Here is a 17570-nt window from a genome sequence, read left to right on the forward strand (position 1 = left end):
CACCAGATTCTCCGGATCAATATGGGCCATGGATGATTGTTAAGCGTAAAAAGAAATCCCCCAAGTCTCGGAATCAGTTGATACCTGGAGGTGATATTCAAGATATGATTATCTATAATTCATATCCAAATCACGTAAATGCTCCATTAGCGGATGCGAATCAAAAGGCTGACGTGGCAGATAAAACAAAATCGGTAATGAGTTATAGCAACGACATCATCCCAAGGTCTACAGAAAAATCTACTAGGATTCTGCGGAACACAACAGGAGGGAAGAACCCCCAAAATCTACGTAAAAAATAGATGATGGGCCCAAAAGCTGCAAAATTTAAAAATAACGGTATGATCAATATTAAAGGATCTCGGTCAGATGGTGGGCCCTTACCACAAACCTTCATGGATAATTTCAAGTCAACACAGTCAAATGACAGTCATGTAGTACGTGAAGAGTGCAACTCAAAGGCAGTTCTCGCAAACCTTAAGCGCATGTCAGAGTCTCATCCCAATGAACACGAAAATCCTATTGAAGTAATATCACATGTTGTTCTTCCAGATGCAGAAACCATGGAGTTTGCTAACCTCATGCGACAACACCTGGACCCGGGTAGATCCTCAAGTACTAAACAAGATCCCACTAAACAGAACTATGGTGATATCCATAATGACACAAGGGTTTCCAACCCAAACTCTAAAACAAATTTTTAATGAATATTACAAGTTGGAATTGTAGAGGAGCTGGGTGTAAAGGTTTTGTCCCACTCATAAATGATTCCATACGAGAAAATGACATTGGTGTCTTATGCTTGCTTGAAACACACATTAGTGGCGTAAAAGCCCAAAAGGTTATTCAAAGGATTAATCTAGATAGCTCCTTTGTGGTTGATGCGCATGGTCAAGCCGGAGGGATATGGTGCTTATGGGACTCAACGAGATGGAAACTTGAGGTTGTATCTAACTCTAACCAGTATGTTCATTTCTATGTGAAAGGTCTAATGGGATCTTGGTTCATGACTGTTGTATATGCCAATCCTCATTCTCAATTTCGTATCGAACTCTGGAGAGACTTGATACGTTTGGCTTCAACAATACAGGGTGCTTGGAGTGTATTGGGTGACTTTAATGAAACTCTGAAGGATGAAGAACGACATGGGGGATCTCTTCACGCAAACTCTCGAGGTGACCTCGCATTTAGACATATGGCTCGTGATTGTAATCTAATTGATATAGGTTTCCAGGGTGCTCCATTTACTTGGCAACGTGGTAAGGTGTATGTTCGCTTAGATCGTGTTCTAGTTAACATTCAATGGCAATTAGAATATCCTGATGCAAATGTTTTTCACTTAAGCCCCTTGAAGTCTGATCATAGTATGATTCGTTTGAACCTCTCTTCTCCTCTACAATCTGACTGCCGTCGCCGTCCATTTCGGTTTGAGGCAGCATGGATCACACACCTGGAGTTCCAGTCCGTGCTTCGAAATAGCTGGAATGTTGCACCTGACTGGAATAAAAAAAAATGGGTTACGTGCAACATCAGCTCCTTTGTTGGAATCGTTCTAGCTTTGGCAACATTTTCCATACTAAGCGCAAACTTTTGAGAAGGTTAAATGGTATTGCAATGAAGCTAAGTTTTGAAATCAACCCTTTCCTAGAACAGCTTGCTAGAGATTTATGGTTACAATATGAACAGATTTTGATTAGAGAAGAACTCTTATGGTTTCAAAAATCTCGCTGCAAATGGTTAGAACTTGGGGATCGTAACACACGTTATTTCCATGGGACAACCATCATCAGAAGAAGGAAAAATAGAGTGCTCTCTCTACAAGATGATTCAGGGGCTTGGGTGGTAAATGAAGATGAATTGAAATATATGGTCACCTCCTTTTATAAAAATCTGTTCACTGATCCAGGTGAGTATGAACCCTTTTGCTTAACTCAATCCTTTCCTGAGTTAACAGCTGCTGAAAAAGAAATGATGGCAAGCCCTATTTCAACTCAAGAAATTTCACAAGCTTTAACTCGCATGGGTGGTTTTAAGGCGCCCGGGCCTGATGGATTTCAAGCAATCTTTTATCAATCCCAATGGAGTATTGTGGGACCAGCCCTTTGTAAGTTAGTTCAAGATATCCAACAAACTCCAAGGAAGGTAGCTAAGATTAACAATACTCTCATCACGCTAATTCCAAAGGTGGATCATGTTACTTCTCTAAAACAAATGAGGCCCATTAGCTTATGTAATGTGTCTTATAAAGCCCTCACAAAAGTTCTAGCCACCCGTCTAAGAAAAGTAATGGAAGGACTGGTGGGTCCAAATCAATGTAGCTTTGTACCACGTAGACAAACCACAGACAATATCATAATTACACAAGAAGTTATACATTCTATGAGGCATAAATCAGGAAAGAAAGGCTGGATGACCATCAAAATTGATCTAGAGAAAGCATACGATAGGCTGAATTGGAATTTTATTAGAGAGACTCTATCGGATATTGGCTTACCGCAAAAATTTATTGATCTGGTGACAGAATGCATATCTTCACCAAGGATGAAGGTGATTTGGAATGGTAATACTTTAGATGAATTTCAACCTTCTCGTGGTATCTGTCAGGGAGACCCTTTGTCTCCATATATTTTCGTTTTATGCATGGAGAGACTGTTCCATTTAATCGATATTGCAGTATCACATCAACTCTGGAAACCTATTAGGCTCTCGAAAAGAGGTCCGCCCCTTGCCTATCTAGCATTTGCTGATGACTTAATCCTATTCTCCGAGGCTTCCTTGGATCAAGTAGATATTATTCAAAGCTGTCTTGAAGAGTTCTGTAGAAGCTCCGGGCAAAAGATCAACCATGATAAGTCCCGTATATTCTTCTCAAAAAATGTTGGTTGGGCTGTTAAATCAGAAATCAGTTCTTGTCTCGGATTTCAAAGAACTGATAATTTAGGAAAGTATCTTGGAGTGCAACTTCATCACACCAGAGTGAGTCGCTCTACACTAAACTCAGTCATGAATCATGTCAATAGACGACTAAGCTCTTGGAAGGCAAGAAACCTCTCATTTGCTGGCAGACTGACTCTAACCAAATCTGTTCTGGCAGCAATACCAACTTACACAATGTAGACAATTTATATGCCTCGAAAGCTTTGTGATGATATTGATAAAGCTTGCAGGTCTTTTCTATGGGGCGAGACTAGTGGTCAAAAACGTGTCCATGCTGTCGCTTGGGAAAATCTCTGTAAACCAAAGCTTCATGGAGGCCTTAGCTTAAGGGAGAATCATAGGATGAATACATGCTTCATGCTTAAAAATTGCTGGAACCTGTGCTCCCAATCTAACAAGTTATGGGTGAGAATTCTAAAAACAAAATACGCTTGTGGAGAAGGAGCGTTACCAATTGTCACCAACAGATCAAATTCTTCAAATTGTTGGCGCGGTATCTGTGCAGCGTGGAATGAATTTCAACCTCTTTTGGCTTGGAATTTAGGGGATGGAAAAACTATTAATTTTTGGCTTGATTCCTGGCTGCCTTCTCGGACTATTATTGCTGAGGTAGTAGTACAACCAGTGCCAATGCAGGATCGTCGTAAAGTAGTGGCAAATTATGTTAACGAAGATGGTACTTGGAATTTGAATGAGATTCGTCGGTTTCTTCCTAATATGATTTGGTTAGAGATTATTGGTATTGGCCCCCCCTCATCAGAAAATGACAAAGATATTCTAGTTTGGGGAGGCTCAAAAGATGGTCGTTTTTCTATTAAGACTGCATATAACTCAATTAGTCCTCCTTTGGTTAATAATAACCAAGCTTTATATTCAGCCATATGGAAGTGGAAAGGGCCCCAGAGAATTCGTTGTCTTCTCTGGAGGGTTGCTCAAAATAGCCTTTGCACAAATGAGTGGAGAGTCTCCAGAGGACTAGCTACAATTGGACTCTGTCCCATTTGCAATATTGACCAAGAAAACATAGTGCATATCTTAAGGGACTGCTATTGTGTTGTAGCAATTTGGCAGCGGCTTTTTGGAGATTTGGATAATGACTTCTATCACCCTACAGTGACCCAATGGCTTGGTTCAAATTTAATAAATGTAGAAGAATCTTGGGCTACAACGTTTGCAGTAGCTATAGACTCAATTTGGAAAGCAAGAAATATGACAGTATTTAATCAGCTTCCTTTTAATCCCAACCAAATTGTTTGCGAGATTAAAGGAAGAACAGGTGAACTTACCAAAGTCAATTCAATTGGACCAAAGCCTACCCATTATAACATTGATACTAACCTCATTAGTTGGTCTAGACCTCCTCCTGGAGTCTTAAAATTAAATTGTGATGGGGCTGTGGCTGCATCTTCAATTGCCTCTTGTGGAGGAGTCATAAGAAATTCCAATGGGAAGTTCATTTTTGCCTTTTCAAACATGATTGGAGTATGCTCAGTTGTACAGGCAGAATTATGGGCAATTTTTCATGGACTACGTCTTCTTAAGGAACGAAGCTTGGTGGTTGATATTATCATAGAATCAGATTCTGCCCTGGCAGTCAAGTTTTTAAATGAGGGATGTTCAAGGGAACATCCTTACTATTCATTAGTTAATCATATAGTTAGGATGGCTGGGGATTTCCCTAGTATTGATTGCACTCATGTTCTTAGGGAAGCAAATCAGGTTGCTGATGGATTCGCAAAATTCGGACTCTCCATTTCTGAAGGGATGCTTTGTTTTGATTCTCCTCCTAGTTGGTCGCACTTTAATTTAGTTGCAGATGATTCTGCTGTATTGTTCCCTCGTGGTTTCTAGTTTGTTTTTGGGCTTTTAAGCCCCTTAGTGAATCAAAAAAAAAAAAAAGGTCTAAAATAAATATTAAAATAAAATCTTTTTAAAATTACTAATAATTTTTTTGAGAATAAATAAAAATATTTTAGATATGATCTTAAAAAATAATTATAGTTATATATCTTTTAGAGATGAATATTTTAAAGTGAAGTTTTAAGAATACAAAATCTGACTTTTAAGTTATGGAACTAAAAAAAATATATCTTTTTTGAAAGGCTTAAAACAAGGTTTTATTTGTCTAACCTTTGACCAGTCCTGCTTCTTTACATTAATAGTACACTTCTCTTACTATTTTATTTTTTTTTTGCTTTATTTGTTTTCTACGGTGCCCCTATTTGGAAAGGACTTTCGAGTTTCGAGAAGAGAAAAAAATACTTTTTAAAAAGTAATTTTTGGAAGATAAAAAATATAATTCCAAAAATACTTTCGTGAAACAATTTTTTTTTCCTTTCCATAAGTCATTTTTGGAAATATGTTTTAGCATTCACCCAAAACTAAAAGAGTAAAAGTATATTTTAACTAAGTACTTTTTAAAAGATAAAAAATACACGTTTAAAAAATGTGTTTTAGAAAAAAAAAGAGTATATTTTTGCAAAGTACTTTCAAAAGATAAAAAATATATTTTTGAAAAATATTTTTTAAAAAAGTAAACTTCTGAAAAATATTTTTTGAAAGAGAAATAAATTTTTTCTTCCATAAAGTACTTTATGAAACTATGTTAGAAAATAAATCTTAAAATGAGCTTTTTTTAATTAATAATAATTTCTTTAGGAAATAAATAAAAATACTTAAGAAATGGCCTTAAAAAATATTATATTTATAATTTTTTAGAAATGAATTTTTTAAAGTGAATTTTTTAGATGCAAAAGTTGACTTTTAAGTTATGAAACTTTGAAAAAGTTATATAAATATTAATATAAAATATATATTTTTAAAGGGCTTAAAGCAAACATTTTTGTTTGCCTAACCTTCTAGCCAACTTCTTTCCATTAATAATACACCTCTCTTACTTTATCTTTTTTTTTTTTTTACTTTATTTTTTTTCCTTTAATGCTCTTTTTGGAAGAGAAAAAATACTTTTGAAAAATAATTTTTTGAAAGATAAAAATTACACTTTCAAAAAGTACTTTCATGGGGTATATTTTTTCTCTTCCTTAAGTGATTTCTAGAAATATGTTTTAGCACTCACCCAAAACTAAAAGAGTAAAAGAATTTCATTAAGTACTTTTCGAAAGATAAAAATACACTTTTGAAAAATACTTTTTATAAAAAAAAAGATTATACTTTTGAAAAATATTTTTTGAAAGATAAAAAATAAACTTAAAAAAAAAAATCTTTTAAAAAATATACTTCTGAATAGTACTTTTTAAAAGAAAAATAAATTTTTTCTTTCAAAAAGTACTTTATGAAACTATGTAAAAATATGTTTAAATTTTTTATGAAAAAATATAAAGAAACTATGTGTATATATTAAAAAAGAGAAATGTATATAATATTTACTATCTTGTTGTAATAATGTCATCATCGCTAATTAAAAAAAAATTATTACATAATAAAAATCAAATACTAACTTTTTTTTTGTTAAATAAATCATTTTATGATATGTTAATATAAAATATCTAATCATTATCTCAATCCATTATAGTTAACACATTTTACTAATTTCATCTACCAAAATGCTGACTTAACAAAATATTTATCTGAGTTGGAAATTAATGATTATTCTGATGAGGCAATAATAATATTTAATGAAAAAATTAATTATATATATCCAAATATTTATGGGTATCGGTGTATATTTGAGAAAATATAAAATTTTAAATAAAAAAGTAAAAAATAAAATAAAACTAAAATTAAATAAATTTAAGAACTTCCATACCCACTTCCATGAAGAATCAATCATTGATGTTTGATTTCTCTTTAACCAATCATAGGTACACTTCACATTATAAACACCTTGGATATGCCACCCCATATCCATAAATTTGGCACATGTAGTAAAATGAGGATAAATCTCTTGAATCTATGCAAGCATGTCAATTGGCAGAGAATAGTATAGTAAACTAAGATTCCAAGAATTCCCATGCCAAAGATCCATAGTCATAGGTATCAACTCGGGGAATTACGGATGCAAGTGGCTCCTTCGTGACCCATGGGTCTTGCCAGAAATCCAACTCCCCTACTCCTAACTTCATCATGAAACCATCCTCTAAAGCCTATAAGGCCTGAAGGATAGAGTTCCAGACCAATGAACCCTTGTTTCTTCAACTGCCAAAGAGAGAGCTACCAGAAAAATACTTATCCTGTAAAACCCGCATCCATAGTTGGTTTGTTGGGTACAATAAGTCCAACACTAGCTTAAACAAAGTCATATTTTGCATGTTCGCTCACCATAGCCCCAAACCACCATATATATTGTTGAAGTCTTGTAACCTTATGCTAACCCACCATACGGAGACCCGTCGAGCTATGGTCTTGCTAGACAAAATGTCACATCGCTGAATCAATAAAATCGTAGATATATTGAGGGTACCAATATAGTTGCATACCATAACAAGGAAGCGTTGTAATGACTACTTGTAACAGTATGATATGACTTGCTTTGTTGAGCAAGCTACTCTTCCAACTAGTTAGCTTCCCATTCACCTTCTCGATAAGATCCAAAAAATCTCCTTTATCCTAAATATTTGTCTAGTTTACTCGTACCCTAGATATTCATTTTAAAAAATATTTTATTTTATTTTATTTATTTCTCTCATCACATACACACACACACACATATATATATATATATATATATATATATATATATATATATATATACACATTATTTTTATTTATTTCTCATTTATTTTTCTTCAACTATACAATAAAGTTTTCACTCTATTTCTTACCTATTTTCACTTATTTATTTCTCTATACTCTATTTTCACCTATTTATTTCTTCAATACCAAACACACCACCAAACACACCATTAATAATTGGACAAGCACACATAATAAGGGATACTTGTACCTGCGGTTACCTGCATTTTAAGAATATTAAAAATAATTGCAAGCATATATAAAATAGTTTAATTTAATTTATTTTTACACTAAATGTGTTATAATTATTTATTTTAGTATATATATTATAAAGTTGTTTTTTTTAAATATAAATATGTCTTAAATTTATTTAATTTTATAGTTTTATTTTATTTTTTATTTTTTTATTTAAAATTTTAACATTTTCTCAAATATTTACCGATACTCATGAATATTTGAGAATATATATATATATATATATATATATATATATATATATATATATATTGTACATACACATTAAATAGATACTCACACTAAAAATAAGACGAGTGATGGAAAGAAACTATCGGTTCAGCCTGTCCTATTACTATTCTTAAATGTGAGCATGAGACTCACATGGGACAATATGTGATAAAAAAAAGGGAAAAGTCAAGCATGACATCGTGCAACAATTTTTTTTAAAATGAGTTTATGTGAACTGGTGTTTGAGATAAATTGGAGGGTTGTTGGTCAACTTGTAGTTTTACCAGTTTACATTGGTTTAATTGCATAACTGATTTAACAACAGGTTTAAACGGATACATAACTGGGTATCGATCTAATCAGTTCGATTGGTTGGTAAGAGCCAATTTTAAAATTATGCATAATTGTCAATTTTGGGACATTAAAAGATTATATTGATGAAAAAAATCCTTTATTAGGTAGTTCAATTGTCATAAATAAATAAATTAATGATAATATAGAAATATGTTAGACTTTAACATTATTTATTTAATGATTTTTTTTCTTTAAATTAATTATAAACAAAGTGGTTTTCTTATGGTCTATTATACAACTGGATGACCCAAATGGAGAACAGAATACTACAAGGCCCAAACATGCAACCCAACATTCCAAATGGTTAAACAATTATATGTAAGAATGAGTGTGTCCAATTCAAGTTAGAGTTACTTTTTTTTTTCATTCAATAATGGGAAACCTTACACATATAAGATTTAGATTACCCTTTTTCATAATGTAATAAAAACCTATATGTAATGGAGAAAACTTAGAATGAGAATATCTTTTTTAGAGTAATCCTAGTGTAGTACTTTTTTCTCTAGCAACTCCTATTATTGATACTTTCATTTTTTTTCCTCATGCCTCCCAAGAACAACAAATATAACGACCCCCTCCTCCACCTTACCACCAAAATCACCAACCTTCAATTTTAATTTGAATCCCAGTCTGAACTTTTTGATTCTCGATACACTATGATGCAAACTGTCATGAATCAAAATAATGAATCCTTTTCCACCATTATGACCTCCGTACTTGATCATCTTGTTCGTTCTACTACATTCCTTATCCCACCTAATCCACCATCGTTTTTCTCCTCACACTTGACTCATATACCTATGCCCAACCATTTACCATACTCAAATCTGTTATCCTTTCCTGATTTGGGTTCCTTATTTCCTAGGCCATCTCTTATATTCACCAATCAGGCCACCACCTTTTTCCTTGGGCCCACCTTTCACCCATATTATGGTTCCTTCATTTTATAATACCACCACCATACTGCACACTTTACCAAAATTTACCACTACATGTATGTCCCAGTTAACATCGTTTATCACTTTTCCTTTGTCCCCCACCTTTTTCCTATTTTCACAACACTCAGATTCTCCCCCTTAATTGCAACTTCTCACATTTGACAAGTCGAAGCCCATCAATTGAATTTTTCAAGCTGTTCAATACTTCATGTTTTTATCAAGTTCCATAGGAACAAGGTGTTCCTATGGAAACATTTTATATGAAAGGAGAAGCTCTTAGTTGATTTAAATGGATGTATCACACTCATTAACTGGGTGATTGAAATTTTTTTATGCGAGCTTTGGAGATCTATTTTGGTCCTTCATCTAATGAAAATCACCAAGTTGAATTATTGAAGTTATGCCAAACGAGTTTAGTGACAAAATTTTAGGCAACTTTTGAAAAATTGTTTAATAAGGTTTTTGGAATCCCTCATAATGTGCTTAAGAATTGTTTTATTTTAGGTTTACTACTTGATATTCATAATGAAATGGCATTATTCCAACCTTAAACTATTTCTCAAGTAATTGGGCTTGCCAAACTCATCGAAGCAAAATTGAAAGATGCTAAACCCCGAATGTCTCGTGGCCCTTATACATCGTTGTCCCACAATACTGCCCCATTTCCCACTACACCCACTAAATTGCATCCTTTCCTCATCCTAACCTACATATTAAATGTCTCTTTTCTCAACAATTGCAAGAACATTGTGCGGTGGGATTATGATAAGTGTCAATTGTAATTAAAAGAAATATTAATTTGTGACACTTATCTAGCAAATTTTTAGGAAAAGAATAGTTAAACTATTGTAAATATAAATAGAATCAAAAGGTTCTTAAAATAAGGAAATGTATGTAGAGTTGATGATTTTTGTAACTAATTGATCCCTTATTTTGCAGGTTTAGGAGATTGGAAGAAGTAAAGGTCCCTAGGAGAAAACAACTTAGTCCTTTAAAAGGATTGATCGCTTTTAAGGTTGAGAGCAACACTTGGAAACAGGGGATCAAAGGGCTCACGAATCTTGAAAAGACTGAGTGGTTTGGTCCAGTGGAGAAGAATCAGTCTCGGCCTCCCAAGCGCTTAGTGCTTCAAAAGGGCTCGACCCTTTGGATTTCTTTAAGATGAAGAATTCTCTAAATCTCTTAGCCATTTCCCAGGCACTGAGCAGTTCCCTTTCTCTCCTCTATGCCTTGTTTTATTTTCAACACATATATAAGGCCAAAAAAAAGGAAAAAAAAAATATGGAAGACACCAAGGAGTGAAGAAACAGAGCAGAAAGTCAAAGAACAACTGGGGACAGGGTTCTAAGGATTTTTCTTCTTCTTCTACACCTTCCTTTATGTTTTCTAGAATGACTTCCTCCACTATGAGGAGCTGATTTCTTTTAGTTGGTATTGAATGTAATTATCAAACTCTTATGTGTTTCTTTTGATTCATATATTTAATAATCTATTGTTCAGTATCATTGGTTTTGATTCTGTTCTTAATACTTGGATAAGCTGATCATTTATCTTTGATTTCAGATTTAGGTTTTGGTTGGAAAACATATTCTGAATCTAGTTGTGAATCAAAATCACTTAGTAGTTTTAAAGGCCAGGAATGGCTTTGGAACCATTAGTTGAAATAGTTCTTATTCTTAATGCGAAGTATCCAACTTAATAAAGTGAGGAATCATTTATTAAGTTAGAACTCAATGGTATTAGATAATAAAATCTAGATGGAAGAAAGGTTAGGAATGCATAAGAGTGAGATCGATGAAATTTAATCCCAACAATTTTATATATTAGCATTTTTTTTATTTCAACTGATTTGCATACTATTCTGCATTTGAATTACTTTTGTTTTGTGTAAAAACCTGATGATCTAAATGACTACAAATTTTATTTGAACAAGTATCAACTAGTATAAAAGAAATTATATTTATCTCACAAGTTCCTGATGTTCGACAACCCTTATTTCCCTATATTACAGAGACTTGGTGTGCTTGCTTGAAAATATAAAAAAATTGTGTTATAATTGTGATGAAAAAATTCATCCAAGTCATGAATGCTCCACACCTAAATTTATGCTTCTTTTGAGTCAAGACAACCTTGACCCCAGCCTTAATCCTCCTGGTGATTCATTGGACACCACTACTTTGGATGACTTTGACCCTAACCTCACCAAACACTTTCAATTTTCCCTTCAAGCTTTTATCAGTTTCCTTTCACCACAAACCCTAAAACTCAAGGGGCTTATCAAGTTATCAATGAGCTTCCTGTGTTTTTATTGATTAATACTAGCAATGTACATAACATTATTCAGCCAAAATTAGCCCATCATTTACAGTTACCTATAATACTGACTACTCTTTTTCACGTGATGGGGGTAATGGTAAGCATATTGCTTGTATCGAGTTTTACCCAAATGTGTCCAATACTATCTGACAAGCATTGTTTTAGATTCCTTTAAATGTCATTCCAATTGAATAAGCAAATTTGGTGCTCAAGATGTCTTGGCTATGCACGCTTGAAAAAATCCAAGCTAATTTCTCCATTCCCACAATCACCTTTAACCACCATGATGAATTGGTTACCATTACGAGTGAAAATTTGTCCTTGTCATTAGCCTCTTTTCATCAATTGTTTATACATTCATTACGACTCCACAGCCTTAGTACACCTCTTATCTATTTCCCACACATCAAGCGAGCCAACCTATTAGTCCAATTCAGAACCCACTATCATTAACTATTCCAATCTCGAGATCCAATCCTTACTCCACACATATTCACTAGTTTTTCAAAAGCCTAAAGGCCTACCCCTAGCCGCCCACACGACCATCATATCCCTCTTTTACTAAACACCACGCCCGTTAATGTTAAACCATACCATTATCCCCACTATTAGAAAATCATTATGACTAATCTCATTTTTTACTAAAATGCTACATCATGGGACTATAAAGCCTAACACTAGTCCATTTTCTTCACTAGTCTTATTTGTTAAGAAGAAAAATGGGACTTGACGCTTCTGCGTTAATTACAAAGCGCTCAATATGATTATGATAAGGGATCATTTCCCTATTCCCGTAATAGAAGAATTGTTAGATGAACTAGGAATTGCTAGGTTTTATTATTATTTTAAAATTGATTTTCATTTCGATTATCATCAAATCAGAGTAAATTCTTAGGATACTTTCAAAATTGTTTTTCACATTTTTGATGGCCATTATGAGCTTCTCATAATGCCTTTTGAGCTTTCTAACGCCTTCTCCACATTTTAGGCAATTATGAACAATTTACTTAGACAATTTTTACACAAATTTGTGTTTGTTTGTTTGTTTTTTTTTACGATATCTTGGTCCATGGTGATTCATTTATGGCTCATTTGATTCATCTAGATTCAATTTTACAATTGCTCTTGTCTAACCAATTTTACGCTAAGGTTTCCAAGTGTGTTTTTGTTATTGATACTGTGAAATACTTGGGCCACATCATTTTAGGTCACGACATCACCCCAGACCTGAACAAGATTAAGGCTATTTTGGAGTGGTCCCCCGTGATCTTTCATGGCATTATGCAATTTTTTATGTCACTCCCCTCATCGATTTGTTATGAGCTACTACTTTTGTTTGGACTTTACAAACACAAAAAACATTTATAGAGCTCAAAAATCACATGACAACAGCCCCTATTCTATTGTTTCCCGATTTCTAAATGCCTTCTGTTATTGAGACAAACACTTATACTAGGGCAATTGGCACAATCCTCTCCCAAAATGGTCACCCATTGGCTTTCTTCAGCAAACATTTATGGCAAAAAATGCAAGTCTTCACATTCGTCTATGTCCGTGAAATGTTTATTGTTACATAGCTATCAAGAAGTGGCATCAATATTCAGTGGGGCAATATTTCTAGATAGTTATAAATCAAAAGAGTCATAAGAATCTACTTATCTGAGTTGTCCACACTGGAGCAACAAAAATGGGCTACCAAATTTTTGGGATTTTATTTTGACATCCTATATAGGCCAAGAAAACAAAATTTGGTTGTAGATGCTTTGTCTAAAGCCTAAACCAAAATCGTTGTCCCTGTTAACCATTTCCTCCCCTATTCCAACATTTATGCAGTAATGGCAACAATGTTTTCAAATCATTGATCAAGATATGGTTTGTAAATTGACAAAGGATAATGCAACTAAAGAATTGTTTACCTTTCAAAACGGGTTTTTCAAAGATCATCTCTTTGTGTTGGATTTTGAAATTTTTTTACAATAGTTGTTGCTAGCTAAATTCCACTACACACTTATGGTCGGTCACTTGGGCTTGAAGCCTACCTTGTGTAGGATAATTGCTACCTTCTATTGGCCTAGATTGTATGCAGACACTAAGAAATTCATTCATTAATGCTCCCAATGCCAACACAACAAGTACCTGCCTCACAAGAAATTTGGCTTATTACAACCACTAAAACAACCAAATAAAGTTTGGGAAGAGAGTATTATGGATTTCATTACATATTTACCTAGTTCCTTTGGCTACTCTACTATTGGGTAATGCATGACCATTTAACCAAGTACAGTCACTTCCTAGACCTCCCATCTAAGTTTACTACTCAACAGTTGGATCGACATCATGGCTGAGATTTTCAAACTTCACAGTTTGCCAAAGTCAATTGTATTTGATCGCGATCCATTATTTGTTGAAACTCCACCCCTATCATTAGAGTTTAGTCCAACACCATGTTTCTAAAAAACTTTCTAAGCATTATTTTGGGCCATTTTAGGTTATTTTCCGCATTGAAAGGCGTATGAGCTTTCTTTACTAGAATCCTCTCACTTCCATCTGGTGTTCCATGTATCGTTGCTCCATCCTTATGATAGGACCAATCCTATTAGCCATTACCATTCCCTTTCGGTCGATCTTAGACCACAGGACCTCCACCACTCAAACACTTGTTCACAATAAAATACTAACCCTCCTCTCAAACCCACACTTAATAAACCCACAAATGACATTTCCCTTTTACCAGTTTCACCTCGACTGTTGGATAGTCACTCCACGAACTCCACCAATGTTGCATCGTCGGCAACTGAAGTAAAGCCAACCTCGTTCTCCACTACACGTGTTCACAACATTAATGACTTCACTCTAATACTTCCTAGATCATCTTAGGGGGGTGTATTGGATTAGGATTTTAAAGGACTTTTTTAGTGAAAAAAAATCCTGCGGATTTTAAAAGACTTTGCAAGATTTTCATGACTTTTAAGATTTTGTAGGATTCTACAAGATTTAAAATCAAGATTTTAATTGATTCTACATGACTTTTAAATCAGGATTTTAATGGATTCTATGGGATTTTGTAGAGTTTTGACATTTGATAAGATTTAAAAAAAATTCATACATTCAAATTTAAAAAGAGTCAAAGATAAAAATAATAAAAAAAACAATAATGTCTAGATAAATAATAATAATAATTCTCCATAATATTCTATCATCTTTTTATAGCATCCACTATCAATTGTAACAATTCATCGAAATCCTCCTTGGTCCAAGCTTCATAGTTTTCTTTCTCTTTTCATTTTTCTTTATTATTTCTATGTGAATCTCCCATTTGAATTACTAAAATAATATATGTTGAAAACTAGTTATATAAATAATTATGGATAAGAGACAAAATCAATAAAATTATATTATTATTTTTAGAAACACACCAATTATACAAGATCGAATATATCTTGGCTATCCAAATGGATCAAATATCTCAATCATTATAAAAAAAAATGTAAAAACAAAAATATAAAAACAAAAGATAATTTTTTATATAAAAAAAATCAGTATATTCGATACTGAGAAAATATTTAGATATATAATCTTTTTATATAAACGGAAGTATTTAGATATAGAGAATATATATATATATATATATATATATATATAGTTATATATTATATGATAATTTTTAACGATATTTATAAATGTAAATTATTCTAACAAATATTTTAACAATATTTCATTTTTTAAAAAATAAGCTAATGAAGGCATAAATCCTAAACCCTAAAAAATTAGATATTGCAATGTCTTATGTTAATTTTCTTTTTTAAAAATATTAAAAAAATCTTAATTTCACAATATAAAAATAAAAAGAAAAATTCATAGTAAAAAAAATAAAATAATTGTTGAGTCATAAAAGGAGGGATAAGAGTAACAAATTCAAGGGAATGAGAGAGTTCGCAGTTTTTATGCTAAGAGGGTTCTTCCCCCAACTAAGATCCATTTTCATCTCATTCTACTCACAGAAACCCTAACAAATTCATCTTTTATATATATATATATATATATATATATATATATATTTAGAGATTATGATATCAATTTCATCTTTCACCTTTTTCTTTTCTTGACGTGTGTTATAAAAAAATTACCACTTAAAAGTTGAAATTTCAAGCATTTTTTTTGTTATATAAAGGAACAAATTCAACTACATAGAATAAAATAAAGCAAGTCAATTAAAGAGAACGAACAGAAAAATAGAGCAAGTCAATGACACTATCATTTACATATCAGAGTTTCACAAAATAGGAGAATGAGATGAGAACAGTACTACAATATTATATATGAGCAATGAACAATAATGTAGTATTATTAGTAGAGAAAAAATGGAGAAGACAGGAACATAGAAAAAAAAAAGATGAAAAACTCACTTGAAAATTATTAAAACACTTGAAAAATCACTTCAAACAATCCTTCAAAATCCGTTGGGTTTGGATGGGATTGTTTATGAATCTGGTATTTATAGATAACACTAGAAAGTCCTTTAAAATCCCTCTCACACAACAATCCTTTAAAATCCTTATATTTTTGAATACCAATAGATTGTTTTTAAGTTGTAAAAAATCTCAAATGAATACCAGTGGATTTTAATGGACTCTTTAAAAAATCTTGAAAATCCAGATTGAATACCACTAGATTGTTTTTAAGTGACATAAAATCCTGATTGAATACCAATGGACTTTTTTACTCAAAAAAAGTCTTTTAAAATCCTACGAAATCCTAAACCAATACACCCCCCTTAGCTATTTGTGAGAAATACAAACTCATCCACACCCTCCACGATAATTGTGTGGCAAGCCTTTTGTTACCAATGACCTTGAGGGCAAGGTCAATTCTAAATGGGTCAATATTGTTACACAGTTGGATGGCTCAAATAGAGAGCAAAATACTACAAGACCCAAACATGCATCCCAACATTTAAATATTGTTCCAAATGGTTAAATAATTATATGTAAGAGTGAATGGATCCAATTCAAGTTAGAGCTACTTTATTTTTTTTCCATTCAATAATAGAGAATTTATGCATATAATTAGGGATGAGAACATGTCAGGTCAAGACAGACTTTAAATACATAAGTTGAGCCTATTTTGCAAAATTAAAGCTTAAATCTGGCCTACTATTTATCATAGACTTGTTTTTATAAGTCTGACCTAGCCTATTAGCTTATTTAAATTATTAATGTTAATTAGGTCAATAAACTTAATTTTTAAAAATCAACAAAATTATTTTTAAAATACAATTTATTCAATATTATTAAAATTTAAATTTTAAAGAAAATATAAGAGAAAAATTGAATCATTTTTTTTGTTGAAAGGGCAATTCATGCATAACCATATATCATGCACAGTAAATTTATAAACTTATAATGAAAAAATTATATAAAAAATATTTTAAATATTAATAAATTATTTTTATTTTATAAATTTATTTTTTATTTGTATCTTTATTAATATATATATTAACTTTTTATTATATTATATAAATAAATAGGCTCATTATCAAGTCTAATAAATTTTATTTATAAATTTAAGTTCGACTTTTTTTATACAAATAAGTTTTTTTAAAAATTTAAATTTGTCATTTTATTAAACAGACCATACTTTAAAAAATTAGTTCATAACTCTTCTATTTAATATCTAGTCTATTATTTTTCGTAATACTTTTTTTTATGATGTATTGAAAAACCTAACAATAATGAAGCATCCATGTCATGAAAATATCTAACCCTAATATAATGCTTAGAATACCTTTTTCATTATGTATTAAAAATAATAATAATGGAGCAGACATAGGATGAAAATATCTAAAGTAGTACAGTACTTTTTTTGTGG

The 17570-nt window shown here is 32.2% G+C and overlaps 1 protein-coding gene across 1 annotated transcript; it reads left to right on the top strand.

Moving 5' to 3' along the window:
• The first annotated feature begins 703 nt into the window (after positions 1-703).
• On the top strand, positions 704-1594 carry LOC109815742 (uncharacterized). Its single transcript, XM_020380539.2, has one exon. It carries the CDS (start codon positions 704-706, stop codon positions 1592-1594), a length of 891 nt encoding a protein of 296 aa, XP_020236128.2.
• The last annotated feature ends 15976 nt before the right edge of the window (positions 1595-17570 follow it).

Source organism: Cajanus cajan, chromosome 6 (assembly GCF_000230855.2).
Source record: "Cajanus cajan strain Asha chromosome 6, NIPB_CcT2T_4, whole genome shotgun sequence".
Taxonomy (NCBI): domain Eukaryota; kingdom Viridiplantae; phylum Streptophyta; class Magnoliopsida; order Fabales; family Fabaceae; genus Cajanus; species Cajanus cajan.

What these genes read in the sequence shown, in the direction of transcription:
- LOC109815742 (XM_020380539.2), top strand. Translation starts at nt 704, where the DNA reads ATGAATATTACAAGTTGGAATTGTAGAGGAGCTGGGTGTAAAGGTTTT.